The 17,916-nt window shown below is 44.4% G+C and overlaps 2 protein-coding genes across 3 annotated transcripts in view; one reads left to right on the forward strand and one right to left on the reverse strand.

Annotated features, from left to right (window-relative positions):
- The window catches only part of SERPIND1 (serpin family D member 1), a 13,268-nt gene extending 11,408 nt beyond the window's left edge, over positions 1-1,860 (forward strand). Inside the window, exons 4-5 of the mRNA XM_008068807.2 lie at positions 636-780; positions 1,528-1,860. Of these exons, the coding sequence (XP_008066998.1) occupies positions 636-780; positions 1,528-1,719 (337 nt within the window). The 3' untranslated portion in view covers positions 1,720-1,860. The remainder of the gene's footprint in view (positions 1-635; positions 781-1,527) is intronic.
- Positions 1-17,916, reverse strand: part of PI4KA (phosphatidylinositol 4-kinase alpha) — a 141,258-nt gene that overhangs the window by 71,441 nt on the left and 51,901 nt on the right. For both annotated transcript variants that reach the window (XM_008068808.2, XM_008068809.2), the window contains 6 exons: positions 16,976-17,108; positions 13,898-13,993; positions 13,340-13,523; positions 12,837-12,940; positions 10,680-10,848; positions 6,702-6,752 (listed from right to left, as the gene is read on the reverse strand). In XM_008068808.2, the coding sequence (XP_008066999.1) occupies positions 6,702-6,752; positions 10,680-10,848; positions 12,837-12,940; positions 13,340-13,523; positions 13,898-13,993; positions 16,976-17,108 (737 nt within the window). The remainder of the gene's footprint in view (positions 1-6,701; positions 6,753-10,679; positions 10,849-12,836; positions 12,941-13,339; positions 13,524-13,897; positions 13,994-16,975; positions 17,109-17,916) is intronic.

The raw sequence follows: 17,916 nt of genomic DNA on the forward strand, positions 1-17,916 counted from the left end.
TCGGAAGGGTGAGGTGGAAGGATCGCTGGAGCCCAGCAGGTCGAGGCTGCAGTGGCTGGGAGCGGCCACTGCACTCCAGTCTGGGCGACAAATTGAGATGCCAACTCGGGAAAAAAAAAAAAATGAAACAAGGTCTTGCCAAATTGCCCAGGTGGGTCTCCAACCCACGAGCTCAGGCAATCCACTCGCCTTGGCCTCCTAAAGTGCTGGAATTATAGGCTGAGCCACTGAGCCCGGCCTGAGTTCCTTTTTTTAAGGACATTGACCAGATATTCAACTCCTTAATTAATAAAATAAGACAAGCCTGAAATTGGGGAACCAAGTCAGATAATTATTTTAGATGCTTGCTCAAATCATAAACCAGTCAAAGTTCTACTACTAACCTTGAAGACAGGAAACGAATCACACAGACACAAGGCAAACATGCAACAGCAAACATGCTTCAATTTTCAGTAACTGCAATTATAATGGGATGGGCTTTCCAAAGCCCTCAGCTGACAGTCTAGGGACATAAATCTGAATAAGTGCTGTGTCAATTCTGTGGTAAATACAACCTCGGGGGTAGGTTGTAGACCTTTAAAGGGAAAAATACAATTCTTTTCTAACTTGTGCCCCCCCCTTTCTCCTCTGAGTAGAACACGAGAGGTACTTCTGCCAAAATTCAAGCTGGAGAAGAACTACAATCTGGTTGAGCCCCTGAAGTCCATGGGGGTCACGGCACTGTTTGACAAAAACGGCAACATGGCAGGAATCTCAGACCAAAGGATCACCATAGACCTGGTAACTGCTCTCATAACCACTCTGTCCCCTTTCTATAGTCTACTCAGCACAGTCTCACCTCCACCTGTCCTTCCCATCCCACCGTCAATCTGACTTTCCAGGTTGGGGTGCCGAGTCTGCTCCTATGTCTGGCTAGGGGCAACACAGGATGCCTATTTGTGCAGCTGCTATCCAGGGAGCACGGAACATGGCAGATGTTTGGTGGGCAAGGTGGTCATAGGGAACACCCCTGGGCAAGGCCCACTCCTGCTGACACCAGAGGCAGGGGACACACATACTCTCTCTGGTCTGTGAAATAGCTACTCACAGCCAAACTGGGAGAAATTCATTAAACACACACAGAGAACCACACTATGTACACATTTAACATAACGAACCAATAGTAGGCATTCAGCAAAAAAAAATAACACCAGTACAAACTGCAGTAGACCCAGGTCCCCCACTTCCCATGATGTGTATCTCAGATCTAGGACCTGGAGCTGTAGCAGCTTTTCTGGCCTCCAGGCCCTCAGAACATGGGAACGTTGAGAGGGGACATAACTCTCGAATTATATACATGGCCTCTAAGTGCACATGCAGCCCTTGACAAGTGATGAGAGATATTTTCAAAGGTGATTCTGACCAGCTGTGGTTTTTGCTTTATATGTTGCCTTTGAACTCCTTCCCTGAATGAGATGGGACTGCATCAGATACACTATCCCTCTGTGTGCTGACCTCTGGAATCTCACAATTTTCCTTTCCAAACAGTTCAAACACCAAGGCACCATCACAGTGAATGAGGAGGGTACCCAGGCCGCTGCTGTGACCACAGTCGGGTTCATGCCACTGTCCACTCAAGTCCGCTTCACTGTCGACCGCCCCTTTCTGTTCCTCATCTATGAGCACCGCACCAGCTGCCTGCTTTTCATGGGGAGAGTGGTTAATCCCAGCAGGTCCTAGAGGTGGAGATCTGCGTCTGAAGTGTTTGGGGGCACTATGTCATTTTTTTTTCCATTCTAATGAGAACAGAGATGTCTTGGCTTCATGACTTCCATATGCTAGCATCAATCTAAGTTCAGGGCCCATATGAGAGAAGGAACTTATAAATGACCAAGAAGCTCAATGGAATCAATTCCGCACAGTAACCAATGACATAAGTTTATAGAAGTTAATATAACTGTAGCATGTCAGCTGTTACCTAGAGGGTCTCACCTCCTACCTTTCCACAGCATGTCTGCACAGTGTGCTCCAGGTACCTCCTGCTCCTCATCCTCACATACCTGGCTCTGCTACTCAAAGCCTTTCTCAACTGAACACTGGACACATAAATGAATTGCATGACTAATTCCTCACCTCTCCCAAGGAAGGTACAAAACTAGCACCATACCCAATGCTAGCTGCTTGAGGGGGAAGCAACCTCAAGATGTACGAGTGGTACCCTGGCTGATGTTAGGGCTTAATTCTTTCAAGGCTCAACCTTTCAAATTCATACGAAATGTCATCTGTCCCTCCTGCTGTTGCTTCCCTGAGACCCGGACGACAGTGTGCATACATAGCCATGTCTTCCACCCTAGAGATAAATAAACATAGCCACTTTTACTATGTATCTGTTCTACTTCTATTTTCTGAAGCTCAAATAACTAACAAAGGCCAAATCCAAAAGAGCTGATCCCTCCCCACCCAGGGAATGATAAAGGCTGACAGGAAGTCTGAGCATTGAGTGCACACACTCTCAGGACAGGCGGGTGTGTGCTGAGTCATGGGGAGGCTCTGCACAGCACCCCTAAAACACAAAGCACTGAGCATATAGCCCCAGGGCTTCTAGTCTTTACATAGGGCATGCTTTGGCTTTCATCCCTCAGTTATGGTCCTGCAGTGGGTCTGGTCTGATAAAATAGGTGACATCTGAGGAATATATTTCTGGATCCTTCACTATCTGGATAAGCCAAATGGAATCTAAAGAGCCTGCTCAGAACACAAGACTGTGGGTGTTCCATCAGTGAGGGGGATGATTGCAGCCACGGGAACAGCAGTCACAAGAGCTGTGCATGCGGCTGTCTAATGGTAACCCCTGCAGCCCAGCAGGTGAGGAAGACAAGGGTTGGAAGGGTTCTGAAACCTGTCCAAGATGCTGCTGCAGTCAAGTGGTGGGGCTGGGGTTCAAGTGCAAGGTTATGAAGGGAGTCTTGTCACGGAAGGCTTCTGACCCCTGAGAGCAATAACAGTTAACAGGAGCAGACCTGTTTGGTCTTCTGACCCGTGAGACCAATATCAGAGCAGTAACACGGGAGTACTGAGGACACCACTGTTCTGTGTGGGTACACCTGCAGGTTATCTCATTGACCCTCATACCAATCTTAGGAGGTTGGCACTGTTATCACCTTCTTTTTATAGCTGCAGAAACAATTACAGCTCACAGAAGGGAAGGGATGTACCTCAGGTCTGAATCCACACCTAGGCAGGGGACCCTAAAGGCCTGCTTTTCCCTGCTAACCTCCATCACTTGCTCCCATCCTGATTTCCTGAAGAGGGCCTGTATCCATACTCTGCTGAGAGCTGACAGCACAGAGGCCAGATCTCCCTGCATACTGCCCCAGCCTCCTGGGAGACCTGACACTGTGGATGACACGCTCCTTCTACCCTTTCTCCAACTTGCTTCTGCACAGTTCTTTCCTGGTACTTGTCCTGTAATTCTCATCTGGCTGCTGCTTCCTCTTGCTGCTCCCATTTCTAAACGTAGTTACCTCAATAAAACTGTTTTTAGTCCTTTGCCACACTGTTCCTTCCCCAGAAAGGTGGCACTCACTTCCACTCACCATGCCCCACCTCTCCAACAGCAGGGTCTGGGCTTCTCCATACCCCTGCACGAGACTGAAGCCCACCAATCTCCATGCTTTTTGTTCATGTGTATCCACTGAGAATTCCTCGGATTCCCGCTTACAGAAACTAGCCCACCTGTTTCTCAAGGTAGTAGAGTATTAATTCAGAGCAAAGACTCTAAGCCAGGCTGCCTGGGTTAGAATCCTGGCTCTGACATTTAGTAGCTGTGAAACTCCAAGGCAAGTTCTGTGCCTCAGTGTCCTCATCTGTAAAATGAGGATAATAGCAGCACCTATCTTGCAGGGTTATTGTGAAGGTTAAATGAGATAATGTCTGGAAAGTGTTTAGATCTGTTTAGCAAGAGTTAGGTAAGAGTATCTCATTATTATCTTAGTCTGAAAAAGTCCTGAACCCAGGGGTTCCTAACTAGGGTGCCCTGGATGGGCTTCTCCCATTTAACTCCCTGAAGTTACATGTAAAGCTTGAGAATAATACACAATTCCATGGAGAGAGAGTAAGTATATAGCTTTCAAAATGGTCATTCAAGATCTAAAAAATGTTAATCCACAAACCTCATTTTACAGGCACTGAGAGAATAAGTAACCTGCCCAAGGCCACAAAAGTTACCAGGGATACAGGTAAACTTACTCTAAGTAAGGTATATGAATGCTTTTCCATTAGGAAGTATATCTTATGAAATCACTATCTTATGAGAGTAAAACAAGGTCTGTAAGCATTAGATAACTCTCAAAATCCTTAACTAGTGGGCTAGATACCAATAGAAGTAATTTAATCAATGATATTTCTGAAGAAACATTATTCACAAAGTTGCAGGACAAAGATCAGCAAACCTAGGCAGAAAGAAGCCTTAAAAATCACATGACTCAGGCTGCCAGCAACTCCCTCAAGGTCATTGAGAAGGGAATAGCTGCCTTAGGGCCCAAATCCAGGCTTCCTGCCCCAAATCCACTGGTACTTTCATTCAACAAAGTAACTCGAGATACTGTGTCATCAAAGGTTCAAAACAGAGTACACCTTTCTTATGAAAAAGAAAAAAAGAATAAAACATTTTTAAAAACCCCAAAAAAACCTAACTCTGGAAATTAGTTTCTTTCAGAAGGTTCAAGGGGTAACCATAAAACAAATATAAGAACCCATGATCTGTGCTCTTCGTTGAGCAATAAAATCAAATATTTGCTTCCTCCCCCTTAATATAACCATTAACTTTTGTTAAAAATACAATACTTACTCCATTCATGTAAAAGGTCAAAGCAGCGAGTATTTAGTGAGCATGCGCTAAGCTCTCATGGATAACATTAAGTCCCCAGCAGCCTGGTGAGGTTCAGGTTTGCGTGGAGTCCCTCAGGCTGACCCAGGAGTCCAACCTGTGCCCCTGGAACCCTAAAACTTGTGTAATCCTAATCAACCTCATTACTCTCTAGAAATGCAAGGTGCCCCCAATTGATTTCCTCTATGCATTTATTAAACTCTAAATGACAATCACTCAGTATATTTGAAAGCTCACAGGAATTCATGTCATACAATTTCGGTGTTCAAAGATTCTGAAACTCAATGATTCAGCGTCCTTCCTGCCGGCCTAAACCCTCCTCTGCCACGGAGTCTGCCACCCTAAAGGTGCCTCTGACTTCATGACATCGCCTTTTCCTCTAGGCCACACAAAAGACTCACATACAATGGCACTTCTAAAACACAATTTATATACTAGTCTACATTAACTATAAAGTGGGAAAATTTATACTGTAAAAAATTAACCAATGGGGGTACTGATGAAAAATATGGTGGTAGAATGAGTCCTGGCAAACCTCAAGCTCTCAAAGAGCTGTGAGAGAACATCTGACTGCAGGTAGGAAGGTGGCACAGTTCCCATGGGAACCTGCAAAAGCTGGAGGTAGCAGCTGCAATCCATGGCACTGTGGGTGCAGCCCCTTTTCCCCACTCAAGCACACCCTGGAAGATGCCCTGTCCTGGTGCAGACTCTGCTTCCCTTCCTGAATCAGCCACTTAGTAGGGGAGGGATGGGGAGAAAAAGACAGCATACAGACAAAATGTAACCTGGAAGTAGGATATTACACAAAATGTAACACATGACATTTTACTATTAAAAATAAATAATAGTAAACTGGTCACTACTATTTTTCATCGACCTTCACTGGCCAAAACTATACTGCCTAAAAGTCCCCAGGTTCAGAATGATGATGAACACTCAGGTGTGAGCACAGAAATAGTTTCCCTGAGGTCAGGAGAGGTGATTTCATGCCTGTGACTCCACCTGCCTGCCTGACCTCCACACCCCTAGATTAGCCAGGCTGATCCCTCTGATGCACAAAGTCAAGGGGACACATGTAAGTGCTCAAGACTGGAACTACTGGGGGTGGGGTGAGGTGGGGAGACAACGGAAGGCAGATGCAAGGGATGAACTAGAAGGTGGGTTAAGTGGAAAGTAGAAAATAGGGCAAGGAAACAAATAATGCGGGGTTCAGGGCTTATGACTTGCAGTCAGGAATGACTAAGAATGGGAAAAATACTTCTACCAACATCATTTGGGAAGTGGACAAAGGCGGAGACGGGACAAAATGGAAAAGGGTACTCTACCACATGATGCCACAGCAAGAGGCAGGCCATGTCAACAACGCTCCCTGGAGGAAACTGAAAGCTGCAGCTCTGAGGACTGAGATCTCTAGGCCTCATCTCACAGGTAGGGGCCCAGAGGATGGAAGCAGGGGGCCAGCCCAGCATTAGTCAGAGGTACCAATGAGGGTGTTAGTCAGAGGTACCAATGCAAGTGTGAGATACAGAGGATGAAAGCAGAGTTAGACATAGGACCAGGGACCACACAGAAGGGACCTGAAGTGAGTTCTCTGGTCAGCTGGCCAAGGAGGCTGGGGCAGGGGATAGAAAAAGGGAATGAAGTGGTACAGCAAGCATACACTTATGGGACCGCCACAGAAGAACTGCTTGTGGCTGAAGCAATCACATCTACAGAATCACTGGGGTCTCAAAACTGCATTCTTCAAAGGAATTGGCTGTGCATCACTAGGCAATACTCAAAACAAAAGCAATAGTACCTGGAAGATTAAGCCATTCAATTAATAAATACTCACCACAGCTATTACAGGAATGAGTACTCCTAAGTTTCCTGCACTGCTAGAAGCCTAGAAAAGAACAGAATTGCTGTCATTAATGAGCACGTTTATTTTAAAAAAAAGAAAGAAAGACACAACAGTGTTATGTAAATCGGGAATTTCTTAGTCTAAGAGAAATGATGAGAGATATGTAAAGAGAAAAGTATAAAGATGATCATTTGGCATACTTTTCTTTTTTTTTTTTGAGTTGGAGTCTTACTCTGTTACCCAGGCCGGAGTACAGTGGCATGCTCCCGGCCACCGCAGCCTCGACCTGCTGGGCTAAGGTGATTCTTCCGCCTCAGCCTTTCAAGTAGTTGGAACCACAGGCATGTGCTACCACGCCCGGCTAATTTTTTGATTTATTGTAGAGATGAAGTCTCACCAAGTTGCCCAGGCTAGTCTCGAACCCCTGGGCTCAGGCAATCCTCTTGCCTTGTCCTCCCAAAGTGCTGGGATTATAGGCATGAGCCACTACGCTTGGTTAACATCTGGCATACTTTCAACAGCAAAAAATTGAAACAAATGTCAAAAATGAATCATGATTATGTAAATGATTACATAAATCATGGCACTTCTACATAATTAGATATGACATAGCTATTAAAAACACAACTTTCTACACTTGTGGTTAGATTTCTCTTGCTCATTATTTTTGAATTTTTATTATTTTCTACAATTTGGACTACATCCTGAATTTTTTTCTGAATTCAAGTCTCCAGACTAATGTTTTTAAATTTTTCCTCAGATTTTCTCACTTGTAAGCACTAGAAATTAAAATTATGCTTCTCTTATGGCCCTGTGAACTGGATCTAGACAACTAGACAACCTCATGCCTGCCTACTAATGTGCAGACTTCACTTGAAAGCTCACTTGAATGCTTGGTTCAGATTGCAGTCCAGAGGAATCTGTTCAATTGTCACTGCAATCTAAGGATACATCAAAGATATTGAAAGCTAGTTTAAAAACTGCTTCAGACATTAACCTTTGCTTTTCTTCTGATTCCATGGAAATGTCTCTTATTAAAGGTCTGTTTCTGTACATCATCTATAGAAAACCAGCCTGCCTACAATGTCACTTTTGAAAATGAGACACGGTTGTTTAATGAGACTGACACAAGTGGAATCCTTTGCTACTCAGCTTTTGACTCAGCTTTTTCTATTTCACAGCTATCAACTTAGTTTTTAAGATGCAGAACTTCTAGGGAAGTTTCAGATAGGAGACTGAAAGGGTACAGAAAAATTTATTCCAAAACGTGGTTTTTGCCACAAAGGCTCAGACCTTCCTGTCTCCATTTAGTCACAGAGAAGCTACATCTCTCTCCCTATTATCTTGTTATCTACTGGGGAAAAGAGGAACGAGATATAACCACACCTAAGCAAACCTTCTTACCAGTATAATGAGACTCCAAGGATCATTTATATTCTAAGGAACTATTTTCAAGTCATTCTCTGTTTCTCCCATCCATTTATTCTCCCTAGCAACCATGTATTGCCCCTCAACAATAGAATGCCTCTTCTTCCCCCTTCCCATAACCTGTTTTTGTCAGAATACAAGTCTCCATTCTTTCTATAACCTCAAGATAGTATTTAAGTTTCTATAACTCATTGGGACGTTAGGTCTTCATTCTGAAGGCTTCTGTGTACATATGTTAAATAAAATTTGTATGCCTTTTCTCCTATTAAAAACAAAAACAAAAAAACCCCCACAATTTTCTGAAAAACATTTTGTCACCTTGGAAAGAGCCCACAGTTAAATGAAAAATAATCAGAATTTAAGAGTATGCTATTATTCAAAGCCAATTATGTAAAATAAAAATATATATGCATAAAAACGCTTGGAGAAACTCTGTCAAAATGTTAATAATGATTATGTCTGAATAGAGATTTTTAATTCATTACTTATAGGTTTGTATATCTTTTCTACAATAAAGGTATATTCTTTTCAAATTAGGAAAAGTTTGGGGGTTACTTAACAATAACTAAATAAAAGGTAGGTTCCCTGGCTAGAAGCACAAATGTAGTTACTTTATAGTACACACTGATTAGTCAAAGTTCTGGAAGCATTTGCCTAATCACACTCAGTTTACATCCTACACTCAAAATAATGACAGCAGCTAAGGGCCTTGAGCATCCACTGTGGCCAGGCACTGTTCTACAAGGAGGGATCAAAAAAAACGCAGAATTAATTTATAAAAATTATATATTGATTCTTACATGTTTAAACTTTGGTCACTTTCAAAGTACTCTCCACTTGATGCAATACACCTACTGAGATGCTTTTTCCACTGCTCAAAAGTTTTTAAACTCATCAATTTTGATGTTCTTTAGTGTTTCTGCCACCTTTGTTTCACCTCTTCCACATGAGCAACATGTTTTCCTTTGAGGACTTTTTTCATTAGGGAAACAAACAAACAAAAAGTCTCCCAAAGCAAGATGGGGTGAATAGGGAGGGTGGGGCTTAGAGGTTATGCTGCTTTTGGTCAAAAACTGCTGAACACTCAGCACGGTGTGTGCGGGTGTGTTGTCATGGTGGATGAACCAGTTACCTGTTTGCCACAACTTGGGATGGTTCATCCATAAATGATGTAACCTTCTCAAAACTTCCAGATAAAAACTTCAGTTGACCATTTCCAGAGGAACAAATTCTGGCCTGCCCTCCAAAATATAATTCTGGGTTTTTTGGGGTCCCCACTCATAAGTACTTCACATGCATTAACTTTCAGCGAGACTCACAGGCCAAAGCCACATGGCCACTCTGTGGCAAGGAGAGATGCCAAGCCAGTGTCCTGAGCTGGAGCCTATGCACGGTGGCCCTGTTCACTCCACTCTGGGCAACTGATGTGGGTGATGGGCTGCATGATATTAGGGAACAACCTTTATGTCTTAGTTTAATTTACAATCACAGCTCCTTGTCCTTGACAGGGTGGTATGCTTGCCAGCCCGCCCCATCAGTGCTCCTCCAGGATCCCTTATTCCAGAAGGTCCTCTCAATGGGACCAGCCCAATTTAAAGTGCCCTGGCCACACTGCCTGTTTCATTCTCCCACTAAGCCCCACAGGTAGGGACACTTTCTGTCTCATTCATTTCCATGACCCCCTCACCTAGAACAAGGGCCAGTGTAAGTGAGGCTCATGGACTAAATTTGACCCACTATTTGTTCTTGTAAATACAGTTTCAAAGGAGCACAACCACACCTGGCTACTACCGCAGAGTTGAACAGTTAGAACAAACACCATATGGACTGAAAAGCCTAAAATGTTTACAATCTGGCCATTCACAGAAAAAATACCTGTACCTGTACCTGACAGAGTAGGTGAACAATAACTGTCTGGGGAAGGGAAAAGAGGGAAGCAGAGGGAGAGGAAACCACAAGAGGATGAACGTAGAGGGACTGGATAGAGAGACTGGCACCCATGATACATGTTAAAGGGGAGATGATGGAGTAAGGGGCCTCACCTGCCTTGACGTCCCCCGCAAATGTATCTGGGCATTCAAGATATGATGTTTTATATGTCTCTGTGGACCTATCTTTCTTGAAAAGTCTGAGATTAGGTGAAATCTAGCCCTTCTCATATTGTCACCATGTTCTGATGATGAGCCTTTAAAGTCTGCCTCTCCCTGCCCCTCTTCATGATGGAGGAAAGAAGGGAGAGAGGGATTGACTGGAGGGAACCCAAGCGGGTCTGCTATCTTGTTACCACCCTGGGTTGAGGGAGGCAGCTGCCATGAGCCAATCTGGTGAGGCAATCTGGTGAGGAAGGCACCCTCTCCCCAGCCACCGTCAGCATCCCTGAGAAGAATCCACTACTTCTTTCTTGCATTCTACCAGATGCATTTAAATCATTCAATAAATGAAGTGCCATATTCCAACCAATATGGCATCTGGAAACTAAGCCCTGGCAGCAGGGCCAGAGGCATTAACAGAGAAGGTGGCAGCAGCCATCCTCCTTCCTACCTTCAGGGCAGGCCCTTTCTCGCTCGCCCTCTCGCTGGCTCGCTTCCCCTCCAGCCCCAGCTGTACAAACAACTCCAGCAAATTCATGAGCAGCTCGTCCACCAGGTGCTCATCTTGGATGTTGGCTGCAATGTTGGCCAGGGCGTTAATCACTGCCAGGGAGCAGTGCCTGAGGAAGGAGCAAAACAATAGCCACTGATAGGTCCTCAACCATGTGTAGAGGCTGGCGCTGCAGGGGTGGGACAAGCTGATGTGGGACAAGCCCAGCCTGCCTCACCATACTCCTTTCAGTGTCTGGAAACAAAAGATCTCTCAAGAGGTGAGAAACATGCCATCTTCATGAAAAACAGTTCCTAAAAGAAAGCAAATTGCTGTAGACATGACCGTAATCCTCCCTCCTGAGATGCAGTAAGGAACCCCAGAGGACTGTTTAAGTTCCAGGACTCTGCGTATTAGGGCCTTGTGATGGTCTCAGCCACTTCCATCTGTATGGCTGAAAATGGAAGTACCCACGCACAAGCATTCATGGTTGGACCCTTCTTTTCCCTCACAAATCACAGATAGCCTTAATGTATCATATATCACCCATAAAACTTTTTAAAAAATATATTTTATTTTAAACATGTAGGGTACAATTCAAGGTTACGTATACAAGTGGACATTGTATAGGTAAAGTTTGGGCCTCCCTTTGGTCCCCACTTTACCTGGTTTGAGATGAGGTACTCTTATTGATGTTGTGTCCCCACCCTCCACCCTGACAGTATTCCACTACTGCTAATCCTGTTCTTATAGTATTATGGTAAATGTTCAGAGTCCACTTATAAGTGAGAACATATGGTACTGTTCTTTGTTTCTGTGATAGTTCATTGAGTATTATAGACTCTAAATCCTTCCAAGTTGCTGCAAAGTCCATATGTTTGTCCTTCATGTCTGCATAATATTCCATTGTGTATATGTACCATATTTTTTTATCCAGTCCAGTTTCAATGGGAAGCACAGTTGGTTTCATGTTTTTCCTGTTGTAAATAGTACTGCAATAAACATACATGTGCAGGTATATTTTTTGGAGAACGATTTGCATTCCTCTTGGTATATTCCCAGTAGGGGGATTGCTGGGTCATGTGGAAGGTTAATTTCTAGTTCTTTTAGAAATCGCTTCTCCCCAGCACTCCCTCTACCCTGTAGCTGATGTTGGTTTTAGCTCACATCGAACACTCAGAAAGTGCTCAAGAGTCCTGGGACAACCTGCTTCAGGGTCGTGGCCAGTCCCATGTAAACCCTAGATATGAGGCTGACATTGTTCTTTCAGTCAGACGTAAACCAGTGAGGTTTGCCAGGCTTCTATGGCCCTGGAGGCAGCCAGACTCTGCCACTTCCAAGCTGCATGACCCTGGGTGAGAGCAGTAATGCCAACAATGGGGGTCTCTTTTTACTTGCCTCAACCTCTTATCCTCATCTGACTTCACTTTCCCCCTTCCCTCTCTTCCACTGATGTGACAAATGCTTGTGAGATCCTTCAAACATGGATAAACATGTCCTGTCCTCAAGGCATTCCCAGGAAAGGGAAGGACAGGAAGCAACTCTGTCTATTAGGGAAAACTGGTTAGATTTTATACAAATATCAAATGTTCAATTATGTAAAATGCCTATTTCCTTAGACCCTCCAAATCCTACATTTCTGAATCTAACCTAAGGAAAGTATCAAACACGCTTACAAATATGTAGCTAATAAATTGTCAATGCAGCACTAGCAAGAAACCTGGAAAACTACCTAATATCTAAGCGAGGGACTGGCTGTATAAGTCTTGTCACTGTTACACAATGGGAGGCTATGTTGCCAGTAAAGGTGACATGCAGAGAAACATTTATGGTATGGTCAATGTGTTAACCCATAAAAAAGCAGGTTACCTGGGTGTGCAGTGTGGGCTCTATTACATGGGTGGGGTGCTGGGACCATGTGCACTGAGATGTGTGGTGGTCAGCTCCAGGTGGGGGCCATACATACATGGGTTTTCATTTCCCACCCTATGTGTGCGTTGATTTATCATATATAGTACTTTTGTAAGAAGAATTTATTTAAGAGTCACATTCAAATCTCACATCTTCAAAGGGAGTTAAATATTGTCGTGATCCAAAATGACAATGAGGTCCAGTTACCTGTAGCCATGGTCCTTATAATCTTTGGTGGCTGAGTACACAACGGAGCTGGCCTTCACACTGATCTGCTGGAAGAGATTCCACACTTCTTGATAGATGTATTGCTGGAAGAGAGTGAAGCCCTTCCTTAGAACATGGAGAAGGCCCCTCCTGTCATTATCCCAAGGAAAAGCTCTGGAATCATGGACCATAACTGCCCAAAGATCACCAGGGCATCCATTTCTAAAGCTTTAAGCAAACCTCAAATCGATAGTTAAAAGGGAAGTAGCCTTCAAATCCTATTTTATGTTATTTACATTGACAAGAAATTAAACCTCTTTTTTCCCAGCACTCAAAGAACCTTACGCTATTCTCACTATTTAGTGTTAAAACATTTGTAAGCATTCAGCTCATCTCTACAGTAAATTTATCTGTATCTTTACACTCTTTATGCTCAGTTAATGAGGTTTGCGCAGGGTTAGTAGGTTTTCCAGCTCTGGTCTCACTGCAGGGGCCTTCCTTACATTCCCAGTGATAACCAGGCAGCCTAACTGGTCGATGATGAGCACATCAAGTGGGGAGGGAGGTTGGCAGAATTTCTGCTGTAGGATCTGCAGAATTGGCTCCATGACCTTCGGGGTGTCCCTCAGGGCCACTGCGATATGTCCCAAGGCTCGGATTGTGTGGTCAGGAATCAAGTGAGCGTCCCTGTAGGAGGGAAGAAAAGTACCCTAGCAACAGTTCTCCAGCACGCAGTAATGAAATTAGAACTCAGAGGCTACAATCTAGACTACAATTTCATCATAGTCTTGAAAGCACTCTTCTGAAAATGGCAGCCCAGAATTTTAACCACCAGGAGAAACACAAAGCCCCAGGCACTAGGCTGAAGGACAAAGATCTTTCTCTATTCCCACAGAGTAGACCAGGATGGACATTCCAAGATGGACTTCACCTTAAATCTTATGACAAACCCAATGTATGCCTATACTTGGAGACAAGGAAAGGTGCATAGATATGCACAACGCCAGCTGCTCCACATGATCCTGCTGAGAATGAGCTGTCCCTGAGGAATGGGAACATACTTGTCGCTCTCCTGGGAGATGTAGAGTCGGTTGGAAAGGCTGGCCAGGAAGGCTTCCACAATCACCGGGTCTACCGTCAATCCAGCCTTCAGGCACCTGAGCAGCAGGAAACGATGTGGCATTAGGCATCAAAACAAGATGGGGTTTTTGTTTTTTAATTTTTCTATTCTCGGATCTACAAAGTTTAAAGAACTATTCTGAATTTTCTTCCACAGAAATCTGAATAAAAGTCATCATATAGAACAAATTCAAAGAACTGCTTTAGATTTATCCACTTAATAAATATCTCAGTAGAAAACAATAACTTCATTATTTTGTCCAGAACAGTTTCCTCTGGAGTATCACCCTAATTCCAATTTAAGTCTCCTGTGCTGTTACTTCACAAAAGTCAGAGGGATTGATTCAAGGTTGTCATGGTAAGAAATGCCTTCAGATTACGCCGAGGTTATATGGCAGTCACGTGGTGACCACCTTGGTGCCCAATGGTAAGTGTAAAGCCACCTGGCCTGGGGTCAGAGCTGAGAACTTTCCTAGAGCTTCAGTGCCCTCGGGTCTCCCCCAGATCCCTCCCCCAGGTCTCAGAGTCATCCTCAGAGCCCCTTCCTTCTCATCAGCCCTCAGACTCCACCCCAATATGGAAACTCCACCTCAACTCTCAGACCTGGTCCCTTCAGGAAACTCTGTCCCCATTCCGTTGATCCCTCCGCCCTGCAGACTGTTGTCAGGCCCTCCTTCCTTCACTCTCCTCCCCTCATACATGGAGGGCTGGCTCTTCTTGCCTGACGTGACATTCAGGGTTGACTCAGAATGCTCATTGGTTACACTGATTTTTATATCATTGCCAGCAACCAAATGTAAAAATGTAGCCTCAGTCCCCAACACACAGACGCTTACCCAGACCTCAGGCTACGCCCCCAACCCACAGACACTCTCACAGTTCAAACTCTGCTATTCGTCCCTTACCTCCTTCAGACCCTGGACACTGCTCTCAGACGACAAGCATCCCTGCCAGGCCCCTTTCTCCAGCCCACAGATCCCGCCCTCAGACCCTCCTCCCTTGGATCCCCCTCACTACCTCTTAGATCCTATTAGATTCTAAACCACAAGTTGCTCTTCCAACAACTGGGTGACCTTCAGAGTCTCCTAAGCCCTGCCTCTTTTCTCACGCTCAGATCCTAGTCTCACAGCCCTTTTACTACCCTTGCATACCCTATCCTGGTCCTAAAACCCCCTCCCAGTCCTCAGATTTTCTTAGATCCCCTGCAGAAAACAAAAAACAAAAAAACCTAAATGCTTATATTATAGAGAAAAGGGGAAATTTTAAAAGCCCCTAAGAACACAAAATCTTGTAAGGTGTTCCTTGCTCCCACATCTGTTTGACTGTTGAGACAGAGTATCAGAGAACAGTGTGAGTACAATAGACCGGGACCAAGTTACTGCCTCGATTTGGCTTCTGAAAGTGAGGAGTCAGAATTCAGAGAAGGAGAGAGACATTTGTGACATGTTGGGAGAGTAAGAGTTCACACAGCAAGAGTTTGGGTGGCCAGAAACACCTGATTGTATTTAAAAATCTCTCATTAAAAACATGACAATATGTTACTTTAGGTGGTGGACTAATAAATGATTCATCTCTTTCTACTTTTCTATACATTACAAATTTTCTCCAATGAGCATTTTTATTATGTTTATAATCAGGGAAATAAAGGAATTTTTGTTTTTTGAGTGAGAGTCTCATCTCACTCTGTCACCTAGGCTGGAGTGCAGTGGCATGATCGTGGCCAGCCCCATGTAAAGCCCATGCAGCCTCAACCTTCTGGGCTCAGGAGGTCTTTCTACCTTAACTTCCTGAGTAACTGGGACTACAGGTGCATGCTACCATTCCTGGCTAACCTTTTTTTTTTTTTTTTTTTTGAGTTGGAGTCTCACTCTATCACCCAGGCTGGAGTACAGTGGCACACTCATGGTTACCGCAGCCTCAACCTGCTGATTTCAGATGATCCTTCTCCCTCAGTCTTCCAAGTAGCTGGAACTACAGGCATTCGCCACCACGCCCAGCTAATTTTTTGATTTATTGTAGAGACAAAGTCTCACCAAGTTGCTCAGACTGGTCTCGAATCCGTGGGCTTAGACAATCCTCTCACCTAGGCCTCAAAAAATGCTGGGATTATAGGTGTGAGCCACTGTGCCCAGCCCTGGCTAATTTTTAAATTTTTTGTAGAGACACGGTCTTGCTATTTTTTCAGGCTGGTCTTGAACTCCTGGGCTCAGGCAGTCTGCCTGACTTGGCCTTCCAAAGTGCTGGGATTACAAGCATGAGTCACTGCATCCAACTAGAATCCTTATTTTTAAAAAATATATAATAATTCCTCTTTTGGGCCGGGCTCAGCATGTAATCCCAGCACTTTGGGAGGCCAAGGCGAGTGGATTGCCTAAGCCCGCGGGTTCGAGACCCGCCCAGGCAAATTGGCGAGACCTCGTCTCTACAATAAATTAAAAACTAGCTGGGTATGGTAGCGTGCGCCTGTAGTTCTGGCTACTTGGAAGGCTGAGGCGGAAGGATCGCCAGAGCCCAGCAGGCTGAGGCTGTGGTGGCCAGGAGCATGCCACTGCACTCTAGCCTGGGCCACAGAGTGAGACTCCAACTCCAAAAAAAAGATTCTTTTTTTTTTTTGAGTCAGCGTTTCACTCTGTCAGCCAGGCTGGCATGCAGTAGCACGGCCACCACAGCCTCAACCTGCTGGGCTCAGGTGATCCTTCCATCTCAGTCTTCCAAGTAGCTGTAGCTGGAACCACAGGCACGTGCCACCATACCCAGCTACTTTTTGATTTATTGTAGATACTAGGCATCACCAAGCTGCCCAGAGGCTGGTCTCGAAATCCTGGACTCAGGTGATCCTCTCACCTCCACCTCTCAAAGTTCTAGGATTATAGGCATGAGTCACCATGCCCGGTCTTTACAGATCAAGTGTAAGTTTAGAATAATCAGAACAAGGTTTAAAACATTATTCTTATTCTTATTCTGTGATTAGCCTTTGTCTGGAACACTGTTCTCTACGTCCCACTCTCCCAGCTTCCCACCTGCAGATGTTATCAATGGCGATGTCCCGGAGCTGCTCATACATGGAGGGCTGGCTCTTCTTGCCTGACATAACATTCAGGGTTGGCTCAGAATGCTCATTGGTTACACTGATTTTTATATCATTGCCGGCAACTAAATGTAAAAATGTAAATACGTATCTGGTTAAGTCTGTCACTTTCCATCTTCTTCATAATTCAAAAAACAACATAACATGCTGATTGTTTTTTAGTTTATACAAGCAAAGCAATACTCTAAAAACATTTGACCAAATATTTCAGAAACAAAAGAGTCTGAGATCAACAGAAAGGCACATGTTTAAATCAAAAGGAAGAACATTTAGGTTACAAAGTGATAAACATAGAAAATCAGGAATTTCTCAACAAACCATTCAAAAGTACTGATGAGAACTAATACAAACAGTGCTTATGATAAGTGGAGCATGGCCCTGCCCTCAGGTTTATCTCAATAATATGCACAGTCTGGTAGGGGTGGGGACCAGTGTTGAGAGCAGGGGTCTTAGAGCCAGAGATACCCCTCCCTGCTACAGGGATGGGAAAGGCTTTCAACTGCTCTGAGTTAGAGTCTCTTCATCTAAAGGGAGAAGATAAAAATGGCCATCTTCATAGGGCTGTGAGTAAGAGGGCAATACTACACTAGAGTCACTAGCATACAGTAGTGTTTAATGTTAATGTTCTTTTGTCTGTAGAAACATCATAATCTACTCTTACAGGAGCAGTGAGAACTAGATGAGGTCATGTATGCAAAGCTCCTGGCCATGTGTTTGGGGTACATAATACTCACTCTTTAGACTTCCTCAGTGAGAGATGATGCCCAAAAAAAAAAAAACCACCCCAAGCCGGGCTCAGTGGCTCAGCCTGTAATCCTGCGCCTTTGGGAGGCTGAGGTGAGTGGATTGCCTGAGCCTGTGTGTTCGAGACCC

The sequence above is a fragment of the Carlito syrichta genome, unplaced genomic scaffold (genome assembly GCF_000164805.1).
Source record: "Carlito syrichta isolate Samal-C Ts95f unplaced genomic scaffold, Tarsius_syrichta-2.0.1 Scaffold311553, whole genome shotgun sequence".
NCBI classification, from domain to species: domain Eukaryota; kingdom Metazoa; phylum Chordata; class Mammalia; order Primates; family Tarsiidae; genus Carlito; species Carlito syrichta.